The following is an 18,445-nucleotide window of genomic DNA, read 5'->3' on the forward strand; positions in this document are numbered from 1 at the left end:
TCATGTCATGTCATATGTGTGGGCGTAAAAACAAAGAATGACCACCGGGGTGGAGAAATGATACCTGCTACAAATAGCACAATATGAAAACAAAAAAGTAGCTTGATCAACAAAACTCTTACAAAAATCCAAGGAAACGTAATAAAGAAGTATGGTCTTTATTCAGTACTAGAGTTGGACTCGTCACGGCACTGTGTTTTGGCAAAGTGCCTGCCTCAGGAGTCTTTTGTGTAGTTAATTGAATACAGAATCGCCACATCTTCCTTGTTGAGCTTCCTTTCTACTTCAGCTCTCAATGTGCCTCTTAATTCTCTTTCCTTTTGAGAATCTGCATACACTCCATTTCGCTGCAGTCGGAGCGCCTCATAGCCCACTATATGCACCTTCCTGCCACCAGAGGCCCCCGTCGCTAGGTAGTCATTGAGCTCCTTTGCTCTCCGCCTCTTGCCGCTACATGGAAACCCACACAGCACCACAAGCTGCAGATCATCAAAAGGAGAGAGAATTAAGAGGCTCGAGAGCTGGAAGTGCATCACTGACTTCCCTGCTATTCAGATGGCACGGGGGGGGGGGGGGGGGGGGGGGGGGCTCAGGTAGAGAACCTCTTTTGCTGGTGGACTTGGGCATCCCTGTCAGCCAAGGTATTAATTTTAACATGGGGGGGGGGGGGAGGGAGGAAGGGAGTGAGCAGAGAGGAAATGCATACCTCCCCTCTCCCCCCCCCCCCCCCCCCCCCCCGAACGGACTTCTGGCTGTGCTACCTTCTTGAAGCATGCTCCGATTAGGAGATTCTTGAATGAATTAGGGTCAAATCACTGTAAAGGATTAATTTATAGTGGGGCCTGTTTACTTAAGTGTTTTTCCCCAATGTGAGCTGTAGAGAAATATTTTACTTCAGTCTACCATGCTGTCAGATTCAGCATCAGCTTAGAAGTGCTGTACCTGCTGAGTACAGTGTAGTATTTCAGAATTATACACAGACCATAATTATACCCACTTTCTGTCAGTTTGTACTGCTGAGCTTTCATTCTTGAATAGGTCTAAGCTGACAGCAGCAGAGACTAGAAGAGTGTTGCAAGTAAAATTCAGTTGGTTCTTGCAGCACATTTGATCTGATTGTGACATCATAGCCATCTAGTGTTTATGACATTGTAGCCATCTAGTGTTTGTGACATCGTAGCCATCTAGTGTTTATGACATCGTAGCCATCTAGTGTTTGTGACATCGTAGCCATCTAGTGTTTGTATGTGTGAAGTCATTTGTAACTCTTGTTAATATGGCTGTTTCCAGGTATCACAAAATTTGTTAAAACTCTACAGCTAAAACTAAATTCAACTCTGAGGTATAGAAGATTACTTCCAGTTTAGAGGAACCTTGACAACCATTTTATTTGATACCCATTGATCTATGAAGTTTTAAACTGTAATTTTGTAACCCACTTTGATTCCTGTTGGAAATTTGCAGGATATGAAAGCTGGGAATGGAATGCTATTGAACATCCTCAAGAACTAAAGCTGTATTCCCTGGGGCATCAGATTTTGGAAGGGATGTAAAGAAGAGGGTAACTTTCCATATTTGGCAGAATGTTTCCAAAGTGAAGGAGCTCTGGAAGGGAGTAGCTGAAGGTTTAGAGAGGTTAGTGGGGGTACGGGTAAGATTAGAGCCTAAGATCTTCCTGTTGGGGATGGTTCCTAAAAATACGACTGTGGAAAATTTGTGACTGTTAAGGGTAGGGATTGTTGCAGCATGATGCGAGTTAGCAGCACGTTGGAAATAGCTCAGAGCTCCCACACTGAATCAGTGGTCATCTAGGTTGGGACAGATTGGGAGATACTAGGGGGAGGCGGAAAGGGGTACTTAGGGCTGTGAAAAGATGCAGTGGGAGTTCCATGACTAGTCGTTGAATATGTATGATGGCCCAGTTGTTTGGTAGTATTTGATTGTTCTAGGGAAGTGTGGGTGGGGGGGCTTAAAATGGACTATTGCATTGTGTATTAGCTGATGTGGAATTATTGTTTGCTTTGTAGTAGTTTCAATTATGGTGCTGTGAGATTACAAGTTGGATAAACCCCCTGGAGTTGGGAAAAATATTATAGAAAATTCAAATCTTAAGAGTAAGAGATTTTCACAGCAGAGCCGAAGTATGTTTGTACAGAAAATGTTCCTTTTCCTTTAGTGTTTTGTCTTGTCATAATTATGCACACTCAGAGCATTCTGGGAGCAGGCATGCAAATGAGCTTCAAGATTGTCATCTTGTGTTCCTTATGTAAATGCAAAGCTGGTATTTTGTATTACAGTCATCACAATGAAAAGGTAATGCTTGTCTGGAATAGTTGTTCTGTAGCGGTACATAAGATACCCAGAGTCGATTCCTGGGCTTAATGCCACCACCTCGGGCAGGCAGGAGCAGGAGAAACTTTTTGAAAAGGAGAGAAACCCACTGGCTTTCCTTCCCAAGCACTGAAACATAGAAAAAGATAACAGAACACATAGCTACTCAGCTATACAATCCCTCCCTCTCCTGCAGAGAATTCAGATGTTTTCCTTGTTTTCAATCACAATTGGAAGGATATTCCATCCATCTGCCACCCTTTCTGTAGCTTTCCTGTACCCTAATACTGATTGGAGTGAGTGGATAGGTATAATAAAATTGGAGACAGATTCCAGGAAGTTATGAAAGAGGGCTTATTATGGTGCAATAGTCCTAGTTCTCACCGAGCTGAAATCCAAAGGGACAGAGAAAGCTGCTTTGCAGAAAGTATTTCTAAATAAATCAGTAAAATATCAGTGTTACATCTCACATTCTGTGAAACATTTGAATCTGTAGCCAGAAATGATCTTGTGTGTTACCTTGGGTAGAAAAATATCATTCCAGTTTTATATTATGTTCCTATTTTATTTTAGTTCAGTCACTGCTGTGACAGTCCTTAGTCTTGGGTCATGCATCAGAGCTCTGTCCAGGACCCTGCAGTCATGAGTCCTAAGTCTGGCCACTAGTATCAATATTTTTCCCCTCCCAAATATTACCATGTAGAGAGAAGATTACAGATCCATCCAGTTAAACATCTAATTGCCTAGCAACTATTTTATCCCAACTGTAACTGTGTAAAAGATGTATATATTATCCTTAAGCAGGTAGTACTAACTATAGAATTCAAAGGTACTTAGAAGCTGACATTTCTGGGGTACCTTCACAGATGATTGTGGATACTCAAGATGTTGAGCTTGTTAACTAGGGTGTGATTTTGAATTCTCAGAGGCAACTTGACAGGTGTAACTTGTGCCCTTGGACAGGTACTCTTTACCTGTAATGGTAAAATTGTGCTCCCTCACAGGTACTTTGATAGGAATGATCTGTGTACGTGAGCAGAAACTGATTACCGGAAAAGTAGGTGATACTGAAATTCCAGAAGTCTCAGCAGGTGTGTATCTTGTATCTGGGTAAGTAAAGGATTATGTTGGACAGGTATATGTTGACCTGTTCCACAGGCAGTCTCATAAATCAGATGTGGGCCTTTGATTTGGAAAGCCATTGGGCTTGTCCCACATGGTATTGTTCCTTTGCCCAACCCGGTAAGCAGCCTGATCTAGTAGTGTGTGAATTTGAGGTCTGAAACTTGACTTGTTTAACCCTTTCTTGTATGAGTGTGGATCTGGCTTCATGCTGCTGGACTGGCTGCACTGATCAGCAACGGGCAGGAGCACATGGCTCAAGTCCTCTGAAAGACTTAGCACAGGTCTAAGGAAAATACTGTTTTACTGCTCTAAGGAAATAAGTTTGTCAGCTATATTTTCAGTAAATAATCTTCATATCTGCTGGTTTTTCCCTCTCATCCTTTACTCCCTCTTACTTGAGGCTAATACATGCTTCTTAATACTTTCCTTGGAATTATGTCTATCTATATGTATTGGCTCCTTTTTTTTTCTTGTTGACAACAGGATATAATGATGACGCCCACCGGGCCATGCCCGGAGTGTGGAAGAAACTTTAGCATTGTGTAACAGATGTCTCATTTGTTTGAGTTCTGAGCACAACTAGACTGAACACAAGCATTTGTGGGAAACTGTCTCTGCCTGCTTGGCAAGATTGTCTCCGTAACTTTTGTGAACCATGAGGCAGAGAAGAGGCCCCAGCTTGCAGACAGAATATGAGAAATCTGATGGATTCTGTATTCAGTATATTTCTCATCTGTTGATACCCACCACTCAAAAGACGAGTCACTAAGTTGCAATGCCAGATCTCTTCTGGCCCAGCACTGTTTTCAGTGAAGGTACCTTGATCTAAAGCAGTCATCACAGATGGAGTCACACAAGCCTGAGTATAAGGCTTTAATCCAAGGAATCCTGTAGAATGATAGTGAAGCGTCATTACCTCGGTGCAGAAGTCTCGTCCAAGCACAAGATTCAGCATACCACTGCTGCATAGTCTGTGCTAAACAAGAAGCCATGTCTGGAGCACAGTGCAGAGGTTACATATTGCCCTCTGCACAGAGGATGTGGCACTCTTCAACCTCAAGTATTCCTGTGCAGTTAAGTGCATGACCTGCGTGGATATCCTCCATTTGCAATTACAGTCGAAAAGTGTGAATCATACCACATCTACTCTAGTATTAGTCACAGTAGCAGATGAATCTTCCCTGGCAGCGTCACTACTTCTGCCCAACCAGCCTCATTCTTTTTCACAAAAAGATGTTCAGTGACTTTTAAGAGTCATTGTAAAGGACTCCCATGAGTTCAATGTTAGGATCTGGACACAGCATACATCTTTCATTCCACAGGGTAGCATCTACACAGAGATAACACTCAACTGTCAGGACACCATGGTCTCTCATTCTTTTTTGATTCTGATTCACAAAAGACGTATGTTGCCACCTTCCTTAATGAGATCCGAGCCTTTCCAAAGTATCCTGCACCCAGATCTGGGTTTCATCCCAGGACAATCAGATGAAGAGTTTTCGACCAGATTTCTTTCCTGCACCCAGATCTGGGTTTCATCCCAGGACAATCAGATGAAGAGTTTTCGACCAGATTTCTTTCCTGCACCCAGATCTGGGTTTCATCCCAAGACAATCAGATGAAGAGTTTTCGACCAGATTTCTTTCCAACTACTCCTCCTTCCACCTCTGAATGAGCCTTCTTATGAGCGTATTTGATACGCTTCCTTTTTCAAGGTTCAGTTTATTTGATATACCGGTTCACAATCTACAAAAGACAATATAAGTAACTTTGAAAGAAACTACAGTGGTTGATGGGATAGGGGAAAGTTAGGCAGAAGACTATGAACCAGGCAGGGAATAGACAAACAGTGGAGAAACAAAGCAGTTGTGCCATAGACCCAGCAGCAAACCTACTTAACATAGCTTCATCAAAACCTCAAATCACCAAGTAGACTTGGACGCAAAAGCATCATTAAATAGAAAAGGCTTGATCCCTATTTTGAAACTATCACGCTCCAGGTGAAGATACAAGGGCAACAAATTCCAGAGTATGGGGCCATTCAGGGTGAAAATTCTGTTGCTAATGGAGTCAAAACAGACACAGCGTAAGGAAGGGACTGAGATGAGGTTTAGACCTGTGGAGCAAAGACTTCTTGAAAGTGTGTGTGTGTGGTAGTGGTGGTGGTGAGGTTATTGCTCGAGAGAGAAAAGGAAGTACTGACTGCAGTACTTTAAATATATTAGGAGTACAACATTATAGGTGATACAGTGTTCAATAGGAAGCCTGTATTCCTCCGGGAGGAGAGGTGTAACATGATCATATTTTCGAGAGTGTGTAAGCAGAAATATGGAAGAATTCTGGCAGTAACCTCAATCTTATAGTACTGGACTTTTGAAATTCGTAGAGGATCCCAGGACCACAGTGGCATTCAGTATCTACAATCTTCTGCATATGAGCAACAGTTTGCGTATGGCAAATACTGGTGAGATATTATTTGGTATTCCACTCATAGACAAGACCATTCATCGTGTTTCCAACAAGTTAAATCAGTTCCTGTATACCCCTTTTCAGGGTTCAGTGCAGTTTACATAATGGGTGTGACAGCAAAAAAACTGTTAAGTGTATACAGAATTCAAAAGAATTTAATCGGGAAGTTTGGCAGATAATATGAGGCAACATACATCATAATGGTTTATTATGAAGCAGTCTTTGGGAAGAGAAAGGTTTTTAGCCTATTCTGGAAGTTAAGGTAGCTATTATCTGATCTGATGGTCATAGGTAGAGAGTTCCATGTTTAACTCCAAGTCAGGAATAGAGAGCCAAAGATCTTCTGATTTTGGATTGCCTTTTGAAACGGTGTCGCTAGTATCTTTTGTTCTTTTAGTCTGTTAGACAGGGCCAGGCATAGTGAAGCAACTCTCGTTAGCAGTTCTGATGTAAGATTTGAAAAACTAAGCAGGCAGCTTTAAACCTTATTCTTTTTTGATATGGGAAGCCAGTGAAGTTGAATGAGACCTTAGGAAATCTTTTCAATCTGAATATTAGTCTGGCAGCTGTGTTCTGAGTGATCTGCAATTTTTTTTGTATATTGACATTTAATACCAAAACATAAGACATTACAATAATCCAGGTGTGGTAGGGTTAATAGTTGATCTAACAGTGCAAAGTCTTTTTGGTCAAAGAAGGATCTGACTAGATGTAGCTGTATCATTTTGATTAGAGATTTCTTCCGTAGCTGGTTAATGTGTGAAGAGATTTTGAGTGAGGAGCTGACCCTTAACACTTTGGTTTCTGGCTCAACTGCAAAAGTTTTGCCCATTGGACAAAGATACTAAAGATGAGACCATAAGTCCCTGATTCTGGAACCACAGGACCTTGGTTTTCTGCTCATTTAGTTTATTTGTTGGTCAGGGCCCAAGTATTAACAGCATTCATACCGGCTGTTACTGACTGAATTGAGTTTTTATTTGTAGGGATCAATGGTAAAAGAAGTAGGATGTCAGCATATGATAGTAGAAGCTCGTTGAGTCTTAGATGTATTGAGCCGAGGGATGACATAAAGAAATTGAACAGGATGGTAGAGAGAGCGGGGAACACAGGCGACCAGTAGTCAGAAAGTTGGTTATTTTGCTTAACAGAATACCTTCAGTTTGAGAGGAATTCAGTGAACCATTTGAGAACAGTACCTTTTATTCCTACCTCATCAAGGCATTCAAGAAGCAATGCATGATCCACCTCATCAAACACCCCTGAGATATCAAATTGGAGAAGTATTACTTGATCTCCTGTGCATGGATGTTGTTTGACATACGTGGTTAGAACTAGCAGCAATATTTCTGTGCTGTGTGCAGTTCTGAAGCCATATTCTGACCACTGTAGAATAGAAAATCTTTCCAGATGTAAGGCAAATTGTTTGCTAATGTAGGTTTCTAATATTTTGGTTAAAAGTGGTATGCTAGCCACTGGACGGTAGTTTGCAGCCGATGTTACGTCTAGATCAGAACCTTTCAACAGAGGAGTGAGAACGATTTTGCCTATGTCTAGAGGAAGAGACCCAGATTTTAACAGTCCATTGAGACGATCTAGTAACCAGTGAACTGCCTCAGGAGGGATGGATGAGAGCAAGGATTTTGGGCAATGGTCCAGGGAGCAGTGGGCTCGTGAACATTTCAGCAACAGCAATCTTACTTCCTCAAAGGTCAATGGTTGGAAAAATTCCCATTTCTGGTCAGTCTTGATACCCTAGATTTGGAGAGTTATCAGTGCTTGAGGTTGAACCGTGGCTAGGATTATTTTTCTCCATTGGAATGGCTTTGGATCTGATTTGAATGATCTTATTGGTGAAATGAACAGCTAGTTCTTGGGCAGATGGACATGCTTGATGCATGAAGTTTCCAGGTTCAATGGAAGTTGGGCTTTTAATTAGAATGTGTTTTTTTTTTTTATATCGTGAAGAACCTGTTGACCTATTAGGCTGGTGTAGTACTGTCATTTGGAGTCCGTAACCTTCTTCTTGTAGTTTCAGAAGACCGATTTCCATTTAAGTATGTTAGTAGTATCTTTGTTCTTCCAATATATCTTTTCTAGGTGTCAGCATTCTCGTTTCAGGTTGGCTAGTTCTTCTGAAAACAATGGAGAGTTTCTGGTCATCCTGACCTTTTTAGTAATGAGTGGAGCAATTTTGTCCAGCATGGCCTCCACTTTAGTATCCCAGAGTGATTTAACCAGGTCTTGTGTAGGAGTGCAGGGGGTAAGGGAGTCTTTTTTTCATCTTGTACTAGAATTTGATCTCATTGATTTTACCTTGAGTGGATTGAAAGGCTTGTGTTTGGTTGAGCTTGACATACAGATATAAATAGTAAAATCGAGTTGGAAGTGATCGGACCATGGTATCGGCTTCCATTTAAATGAGCTAATCAAGCCAGTAGGATAGAAGAACATGAAGTGTAACGTGGCCATGTTCATGAGTTGCTCCCTTGGAAAAATAGTTAGCTTGCTGTCCTTCAGGAATGATTGAAGTTGTGTACGTTGATGTTCACATTGTTCTCCAAGTGTATATTTAAGGGTCCCAGGAGGATAATCCTGGAGAATTGGGACATGGCAGAGGAAGTACTCTCTAGAAGTGAAGGTTCTGCCTTGGACCAAGCTCCCAGTGGACGATAAATAAGGAGAAGGGCAATTTGACTTGCCGCCTTTGAATTGTTGCTGAATTTGCACAGCATGTATTCTAATTCAGGAAAAACCCCCAAAGCTGACTAAGGAGACATGGAGAAAAACTTCTTATCATTTCTATAGTGCTACTAGGTGTACACAGTGCTGTACACTGGACATGAACAGACAGTCCCTGCTCAACAGATTTTACAATCTGATTAGGACAGACAAACAGGACAATTAAGGGATAAGGGAATTACTAAGGTGGGAATGATAAAACATGGGTACTGAACAAGTGAGTAAGGGTTAAGAGTTAAAAAGCACATCGAAAAGGTGGACTTTTAGCCTAGATGTGAAGATGGCGAGAGATGGAACTTGACGTACTGGCTCAGGAAGTCTATTCCAGGCATATGGTGCAGCAAGATAAAAGGAACGGAGTCTGGAGTTAGCAGTGCAGGAGAAGGGTGCAGATAAGAGAGATTTACCCAGTGAAATGGCGTTCCTGGAGAGGAGTGTAGGGAGAGATAAGAGTGGAGAGGTACTGAGGAGCTTCAGAGTGAATGCACTTGTAAGTCAGTAAGAGGAGTTTGAATTGTATGCAAGTCAGCCACTTTTTTTGCTTTGTCTTGGGATGTAAAGAATATCATATTTTTTTATTTTATTTTTATTACATTTGTACCCCGCGCTTTCCCACTCATGGCAGGCTCAATGCGGGAGGCAATGGAGGGTTAAGTGACTTGCCCAGAGTCACAAGGAGCTGCCTGTGCCGGGAATTGAACCCAGTTCCGCAGTTCCCCAGGACCAAAGTCCACCACCCTAACCACTAGGCCACTCCTCCACTATCCAGGAGGGCATAAGTGAGGCAGTATTGGACTATTGACTTCTGTGAGCCATGTTTCTGAGATAAACAGCCCAGATCTGAAGATTCAGGTGGATCCCTGAATATGGGAGACTTGTTCCCTATCGACCTGACATTGACATAGATGGGTGGGACAGGCATGGATTGATGGTTTTGTTCCAAGGAGGGGATGTGTGGCTAAGCTGAGAGTGTGTTTTTTTTTTTTTTTAAAGATCATTGGTGGTTATGATGTGAGGATTGTCTATAGCTTGTTTTGGTCTGTAGCTGTATTGGTATTCTGAAGGTATATATTGGCAGTGTCTAGTAAATGTCTATCATTAGAATTAGGGTGTTTCCTAGTTCAGGGTTTTTCTAGAAGGGTTATAGACCACTGAAATAGGGCTAAACCCCGTGCTATCTGATTAATTGCCACCTGAGATGGCCAAAAAGGGCTAAGTTAGATGTAAATTATAAAACCAGCTTCAGGTTTCAGTAGCGTACAGGTATTCTACTCCTCTGTAGTTGAGTCCACAACGAAAATGGTGAGAAATATAGAGAATTTTCCAACTCACTGCTTGAAAAACACCCCAGATTGCTGTCCACCCATATTTTTAATAGAAAAAACCCTGCCCAAGTTCCAGGCAAAGCTCAGCCCAGTGATACTTGTGCTGTACTGGCCTCAGCAGAACTGGTTTCCTCTCCTCAGAAGGCTCTGTTTTCCCTGTCAGGCTGTAAATCTTTCCAGCATTGATAACACAACAGGAGATCCTTCTTCATCCCAGTCTTAAATCATTTAGTGGCCTCTCCAAGCTTTACTCTCTACTGGAGATGGCGTACGCCTCTACGGTGCAATGTAAGCCACATTGAGCCTGCAAATAGGTGGGGAAAGTGTGGGATACAAATGTAACAAATAAATAAAAAATAAAATGTACTGTCTTAAATTCAAGACTTACTATTAGCAGCACAAAAACATTTCATAAGACATTCAGAAGGAAAATATTTTCAATATGGAGCATGACAAATGCTCAAGACACTTTCAGTTGTTCTGGTACCATGCTGAAATTTGTGTCTCACCTTTATGGCATAGGACTGCAAACTTCCTCTAACAGTGTACATGTTTGCACACTTTAAACCTATCATGTATTCATAGGCAGGACTTTGCTTTTCATGATCTTCATTTTGAGATTCATGAAGATGCTTACTTTACATCAGGCCACCCATTTAGAAGCTTCTTGTGCTATGGGATTTTAGTATCATGCTTTGGTCTTTTGAGAAACTACCATTCAAACCCATGGAGTCATCTTTTTTGAAGAATTTTAGCTGGAAAGTTCTCTCTCTTTTTTTTTTTTTTTTAAACAATTACTTCAGCTGGAAGAATCCATAATCTCTGAGCCTTAATAATCTCTATGCTTTACCTAGTCTACTCCACAAGAAGAGTACTCTGTGCTCAACCTGAATTCTTATTAAAGGTGGTCATACCCTTTCATTTCAATGAAGAAATAGTGCTATCAGTGTTTATCCTGAACTGTACAAGCATCCTTGAGACAAGTCCTTATGCGGTCTATAAACAAGCACTTATGCTGGCGTTTGCTAACGCCCCATGATCAGAGCCCTCGAGCGCATGAAACAACGCGCTTGAGGGCTCTGAACGCAACTAGCATGCAAATGCGTGCTAAACAGGGCTAAACATGCCAGTGCGCCAGATTGGGTCGCTGGCTGCGGCAAACCCCTACGCGAGCTCCGAGATGGCGTTAGGGTTTGCAGATCATTGGGGAGGAATGGTGAGCCCTGTCCAGCCCTCTGGTCCCCCCCCCCCCCGATGATCTCCCCCCCCCCCCCAAGGTTCAGGGAGGGCTAGAGTTCCGGTGGGTCTCCAGCCCCCCCCCCCCCAATCCCCCAGCAAGAGGTCCCTGGTGGTCCAGTCCCCCCTACCTTGTGTGTTGGAGGAAGGAGGGTATCCTGCCTCCCTCCTCTTCCTGCGACGCCGCAAAATGGCAGCGCCCAGCCCTGTCCAGTGTATCCTGGGATGCGCTGGGCGGGGCTATACACCATCTATAGAGCAGGGACTGTCTCTCTGTGTCAGGTGTTCAGCGCTGTGTGCGTCTGGTAGTGCTATACAAATGTTAATAATAATAATAGTAATAATATAAGGGAGTTTCTCCCTTATATGGTTTATAGCCCCGCCCAGCGCATCCCAGGATACTCTGGGCAGGGCTGGGCGCCGCCATTTTGCTGTGTCGCAGGAAGAGGAGGGAGGCAGGCTACCCTCCCTCCAACACACAAGGTAGGGGGGACTGTAGGGGGACCCCTTGCTGGGGGACTAGGGGGGGCTGGAGACCCACCGGATCTCCAGCCCTCCCTGAACCTGGGGGGGATCATCGGGGGGGGGGGGGGGGGGGGGGACCAGAGGTCCACCGGACCTCCAGCGCCCGTTGCTCGGGGCAGGGGTAGTTGGGGCCTGGTGGTACCATGAACCTCCAGCCCCTGTGTTTTACAGGTTTGGGCTTTTATTTATTTATTTTTGTTACATTTGTACCCCGCGCTTTCCCACTCATGGCAGGCTCAATGCGGCAGGCAATGGAGGGTTAAGTGACTTGCCCAGAGTCACAAGGAGCTGCCTATACCGGGAATCGAACTCAGTTCCTCAGTTCCCCAGGACCAAAGTCCACCACCCTAACCACTAGGCCACTTTTTGACAGCCCAGACCTGTCAAACAAGTGCGGGAGGATTGTGCTGAGCGCATGCTAAGGCACAATTCTGCCACAGTTATACCCCATGATCAGAGATAATTGCTTGCATAAGTTTGCATGGAATTATCTCTGAACATCGGTGCGGTAAAGCCCTGCGCTGTTCCAGCGCTATTTTAGAGCGCTGTTTGGAACAGCGCAGGGCTTTTGATCATCTGCTTCTTAGACTGGTCTATTATTGGCCAGTCTATGCCATTATTAGTTTCTTTTGATCCAAACTGACTTACTATTCCAGTGGCAAAATGGATTTGAGGTAATTGACAAGCAGACTGAAGCTCCTCCAACTGGTCAGTCATAGAATCAGAGTCTCTTTTGAAAACTGTTTCACTGCTGGTATCATAACTTCACTTTGCATTATTATGTGACCCAGACAACAATCGCACAAGGCTTTTAGTTGAGCAGTACTAATCAACCTCTTTGTGAACTGTACAGCTTTCACACTTATCAGATCGGACTGCTTCCCATAATAGACGAAATCTTTAGAACAGAGTGACCCTGAGCTTGGAAGTCATCTACTTGTGTGGTTGGTTATATCCTTCTTGTTAATAGAAAAAGCAAAATTGCTTACCTGTAACAGGTGTTTTCCATAGAGAACAGGATTATTCAAACATACTATGCTACAGTCCTCCTTAAAAACTGAGGTACTGAGGCGACTGCTGTGCATGGGACGGGCTGTGCATGGTGCCTCTCCTTGGTGCCATTTCTACTGTTTCTCTGCCCCTTGCCCCTCTGCTGCCTCCAGGTGCTGCTCCTTGGGTCCTCCCATTTCAGCTGCTCAGATCAAACACTCCTGATGCCTTTTTACACATTTACCCTCTGATTCTATATATGGTGGCAAAATGTAGACATGGTGTCGAGATGCGTGCACCACTACATTGGTAAATAAGCTATCATATGAATTAATGAGACTTAGCAATCAGTAACTGAATTTCATTGGCATTAATTGGATTTTGCATGCACGTCTTGCGTGCTGTTCTATAACACTCTGTGCCTAAATCTTCTAGCGCACAGCTCAAAAGGGGGAGGGGCATGGGGCATTCCAAAAAGTTGCATGCACTGTTACAGAATAATATCATTTACATGCTGAAATGTTATGTTTTTGTTTATTTTAAAAACTTCCTCTGTTTCAGTCTTGGCCACGACCAAATCAAGGTGTTGTACATAATTAAAACCATGAGAGGACACAAAAATTGAACTCCATTAATAAAAGGAAAGACTCGATCCAGAGATAAATTACGCAACTGGAGGGAGACAAAATATCAATAGTTTCGAGTTGGGCACTGGCATTTATACCAGATTTCAGCTGGCGTAAATTCAGCGCTCAGCTTTAGGCATGGGAATCAGTTCTAAGCACTGTTCTGTAATGTGCCCTTCCTTATAGACTAGTGCTTAGCACCGCTTTTTTTTTTTTCCAGTACCTATTTTTGAGCACCATTTCTAGAAGGTCCCCCGTAACGTTGTTGAGTCATCACTTCTCTTGTTCTCTTCCAGCCTTCTTCCATGGTCACTCCAGAAATGGAATCTACCATTCTCAGCCTTCCTTAGCTACAGCCTGCTGCTGCTGAATCTGTCCCTTGCTGTTTGCCTCATTTATACTCTGCTCTCAGTTTCCTGTATGGGGTGAGGACACAGAGGCAAAATAACAGATCTCTATATTTATTCTTTTACAGCATTAGAGTTCTTGTACCAGCAGATAAAGCAATGGCAGCTCACAGGAACACACAAAGTATGTTCCTGGGAAATCAAATCTACAAAAAAAAAAAAAAAAGTGTTTAAAAAAAAAATTATAAAAAGGCAGATTTGAAGTAAGTGAACAGTATACTTTTAAGTTATAAACACAATTATAATGGTACTTCCCCTGTAAAAAGCCCTGCATTGGAGTAATAGCCTTGTACTATTGGGTCCCCAAGCAGTTCTAGGCCCATTGAAGGTGCTGTATTACTGGATTCTGAATATCTAATTGTTTTCTTTTCCTTTCTGTGTCTTGCAGGGTTTCCACGGCGCTTATCCCTTTGGACAGTCTTAAAACGGGTATGGGCAAGAAAAGCATTATAACCAAGACTGAGAAGTTGGGCCTGGGGGAGGGAGACGGGGAAAAGAGAAAGACCTCTGCTGATGAGTTTTGGAATGGTTTCTGCGATTTCTTGATAATTCGGCACAGACTCCTTTCTGCCTCCGCATCCTGGTGAAAGATGAGGAAGAAGAGGAAAAAAAAAGAACACAAAAACAAAAAAAAAAGCCTGAACTATTGGAAACTGGTTGTATCGGGGGAAAACAGTCTGCATGTGTGAATGTTGCGTTACTGGCGTGTGCTGTTAAATTGTTACCAGGAAGAACATATGAACCATATCCTATTTTTTTTTTCTTGTTCTGGTTTTTTTTTTTAAGTCATGGATAATTAGGTAAAAAGAATGAAAACAAACCAGAAAGCAAGAAGGAGAGTAAAAAGCCATCTTTAAAATAAAATTAAAAAAAAAAAAAAAAATTATTTTCCCTTTTTTTTTTTTTCCAGTGCAGAACAATTGTAGTTTTGAGGAAATGTTTTTTTTTGTTTTTTTTTTTGTTGATTGGTATTATTATTCAAAGGGGACAGCATGTAGTTTTATTTTTCTTAAGGCTGGAGTGTTGCTTGCAGGCAATGTGTCACATTCATAGGTGCCTTTGGTAATTTTGTGGGGCGCATTGAATAGATTTTATGCTGGGATAGGAGGGGAATGAGTTCACTCTTTGTTCAAACTGGCAGAATTTTAATCGCATCAGTTGGTTGTTGCACTCACTGTGGTTTTAACCTTTTCTTTTTCTTTGCTCACCCTATAGGGGAGGAAGGAGCGGAAAAAAAAATTGCTGTTCTCTGGCTTATTTGCCTGCTTTTGTAATAAAGAAATGAGGTTGTGTAGGTTCCTCCCTTTTATGTTATGCTTTTAAAATTTTCCCATTGGCCTGTTCATTTCATATTTTTTTTTGTCCCCCAACTTCACCTCCATCACCAATATGTGTAATGCCCCAGCAGAGTTTGCAGAAGTGAATGCCTTTTAAAGAACTGATATTGAAACACATCATTTTATGACCATGAGATGTTGTATATGTCTTGTTCTGCCTTTTCCCAGGTCAATGTTCTGATCAACTTTTTTTTTTTAGTGAATGTCTTTTTTTTCCACAGTCCCTTACAGCAAAATGACAGTGGACTGTAAAACTCGGGTTGTGGTTACAGTATCATCAAGCAGCCAGGTCATTGCCTGGAGATCTTCTAAGCAGGGAAGACACAGCAGAAGCTTCTCTGTAGCTGCAGACAATCTTTCTGATTTACATATGAGAAGCGTGGACCACCTGAAAGTTATAGCATTGGCCCAGATGCCACTAAGTGACTTCATTCAGTGGATTCCTGTTTATCCTGGTCATTTACTGCCACCAACAAAATTTAATTTTTATTTATTTTGGTGAGGGAGAATTCAGGTTGGCTTTCTTTTTACATCTACTTGATGGTTGGTCAGTCCTTGAATGGACTTTTTGTTGCTAAATGGAATTGTTTTCAGTGCCATCAGGAAATTGTAGAGAGCTGGCGATTCGCATAAATGCAAATGAAAATGACTTTACCAGAGGTGCATTCCCAGTGTCTACAGCAAGGTCTTGGGAGTAGACCAAATCCTAACATTTTTCTCGTCTCGGCAAACATTTCATATTGGGGCTTCCCATACTGTCTTGGGAACCTGACAGCCAGTCTGTTTTTTTAGGATACCCAAAATGAACATGCAAGAAGTCAATTTGCATACTTTGGAGACCAGGTGTATGCAGATTGATCTCATGTAACATCATTGTGGGTATCCTGAAAACATCATAAGCTGTAGGATCTCTAGGACAAGGTCTTCTCAGGCTCTGCTTTAAATTCTGATGAGCCCCTGGGAACAGTCATCTTGTAAGAAGTTCAAAATCACGTCACACTTGCTGGATCTGGTTGATGTGTTCTGCTGGCCTGTGATCTCACATTTTGGGCCACTCTAACATTTAGTAAACTGGTCCCTTTATGAACCATTCAAGTCCCATTCCGTATGATAGTTTAAGCCACCACCTGAAGCAACTCAAGCATAAGATGTTTGTAACAAATGGAGTGGATGCTAACACTTGCTGTGTTCATTTTTTGAAATATTTGTATCAGGCACAGAATGCATTTTTTTTTAAAGGCAAAATTGTGCAACCTTGAACCAGCCATAATGGATCTTCCCAGTTATAAGTTTGAGGCTGCAGAGACTAAGCAAAATGTCCTAGGAAGTGTGGAGTGGGTGCCAAGGTGTAAACTTAAAAAGTCTGTAGGCCTTTCCCATTTACATATAGTGGGAAAGGTGACCTCTAGCTAAAAAATAATTTGGGGAGGGGGCGGGAAATGCTGTCAGCCAAAGATAGGGGTGTGTCTGGAAAGCTCTTGTTCCTTGCCCATTTTGGACCAACATAACTGCCAAAGATAGGACAGTAATTGCCTCTGTTGTGTGATTTCTCTCCCTGTGTGCACTAGCAGTGTGTTAGTTGAAAGGAGCATTTATGATTGTGCTCTGTATCCTTGACTTTGTCCTCTTCAGACTTGAGTGGAAAAGAAGCCACAGTCCTACACAATTAAAGATTTTATGTGTGGGTGTTGCATAGGGTGCAAAAGCATTTTTTTTTGTCTCTAATATGTTGATGTGGACATTGTTGGTCTCTGTGCAGTTGTCCTGCCTATACTGTTACTGGGCTTGGCAGTGGGTGGGCTGTCTTTAGTTATTGTGCTATTTCTGTTAAGTGGTATTTTGCATGGCCCATGTTCCCTTCTCATTTGTTCAGTTTTAATCAGTTTAAGTTTAGGGGATAAAAAATTCCTTCTTTCCAGGAACTGTAAAGGGGAGTTCAAAGGGATGTGCTGGTCAAACCAGTCTGTAGGCCCAGAAATGTCAGTCTACTGAGCACACAAAACTAATAGCTTGTCTGTATCCACCCCCCACCCCCCACCACACACATTTCAGTAATGAATAACTTGTGTTTGGTATGACCTTCAGCCTCTTAAAAATGTATCAGAGCTGCTATCATTTGATGCCCAAGGTAGTTTTGTTTTTCTTTGCTTTACTTGCATGAAAAGAAATGTGGGAATGCCCTTAAGCTCTCATTGCTCTGCATTAACATCTCCAGGCAGTGGGAGCCAGTTTGGCATCAATGTACTGTCCAGATATCCTGCACACACTGAGTATGTGCTGACCTAGCACAACCAAGCCTGTCCTATCTGAGCCACTCAGTTCTCCTATGGGTATTTTATTTTCCAGTGGCTGTGAGAGGAGGACATTGAGAATCACTGCATCAAGCAATCCACCATAGCCCTGTGCTTTGCTCCCATTCTGTAAGAAGGTTGCCTTTCTCAATTGGGATTAGATTACTTGTAATCTGGTTTGTTCAGCCATGCTTTATTAAGAAAAGTGTGCTGCCCTTGATGTTTGGAGAATTCTGAATTGTGTGCATGTACTCTTTCATCCGTGACTATCTGAGTGCATGATGCACATAGCCCTGTTTCTGCCTGGCAGCTCATTTTCTCTAGTTGGTGAAAGCTGTATGTTACTCTGTATAGCATATCACAGGAAAATATAAGATAGTGAACAGCATGGCTGCCTAATACCTTTCAAAGTCTCTGGTTCAGTCCCCAACTCAGGTCTTCCATTCTCTGGGCCAGTAGGACTGGGAATGTTGCAGAGATTGGATTAGCAATTCATGGGGTTTGTGAGGTAAGAGTCGTGGGCATTGCTCAAGGGTGACATCTACTGGCTGTAAGCAAGGCCCATGATTGCAGGGGTCTGGAAGGAACCCTACTGCATAGCCTTCTTGCAGGACTACTGATGTAGGTACATGGGAAGATTTAAAAATAGAGGAAAAATCCCTGGGTCAGTTGTGAATGAAAGCTCATGGTGCCGGGATCTTAGCCTTGCCCTGGCTCCAGTTGAGCTGGAAATTTAAAGAATCAAGTGGAGACTATGTAGGTAAAAAAAAAAAAAGAATTACCAGTGATAGCAAGAGCCAAACCATACAGTGAGTTTTTAGCATGAGTTTTACATATTACTATTGGTTTATATATTGCTTGACATCAACCCACAACTGTTCTGCCCCTTCGCACTGTATACCAGGTCATATGCTTTTTTTTTTCAGTTTATAGTCATTTTTGTGGTAATTTGTTGCTAATAAATACATGATCAATGGGGCCTTCAATTGGGCGGCTTTTGCTGCCCAATGACTGAGTCCCATAGCTGCTCTCATTACTGAG

General features: G+C 42.4%; 1 protein-coding gene across 2 annotated transcripts in view; it reads left to right on the forward strand.

Moving 5' to 3' along the window:
• Positions 1–18,179, forward strand: part of ILRUN (inflammation and lipid regulator with UBA-like and NBR1-like domains) — a 74,061-nt gene extending 55,882 nt beyond the window's left edge. Inside the window, exon 5 of one of the 2 annotated variants that reach the window (XM_030221988.1) lies at positions 14,165–18,179. In XM_030221988.1, the coding sequence (XP_030077848.1) occupies positions 14,165–14,200 (36 nt within the window). In that variant the 3' untranslated portion in view covers positions 14,201–18,179. Of the gene's footprint in view, positions 1–3,335; positions 3,432–14,164 lie in introns of those variants that run through there. The other variant, XM_030221989.1, reaches the window with a different exon arrangement.
• The last annotated feature ends 266 nt before the right edge of the window (positions 18,180–18,445 follow it).

Source organism: Microcaecilia unicolor, chromosome 12, assembly GCF_901765095.1.
Source record: "Microcaecilia unicolor chromosome 12, aMicUni1.1, whole genome shotgun sequence".
Lineage (NCBI taxonomy): Eukaryota > Metazoa > Chordata > Amphibia > Gymnophiona > Siphonopidae > Microcaecilia > Microcaecilia unicolor.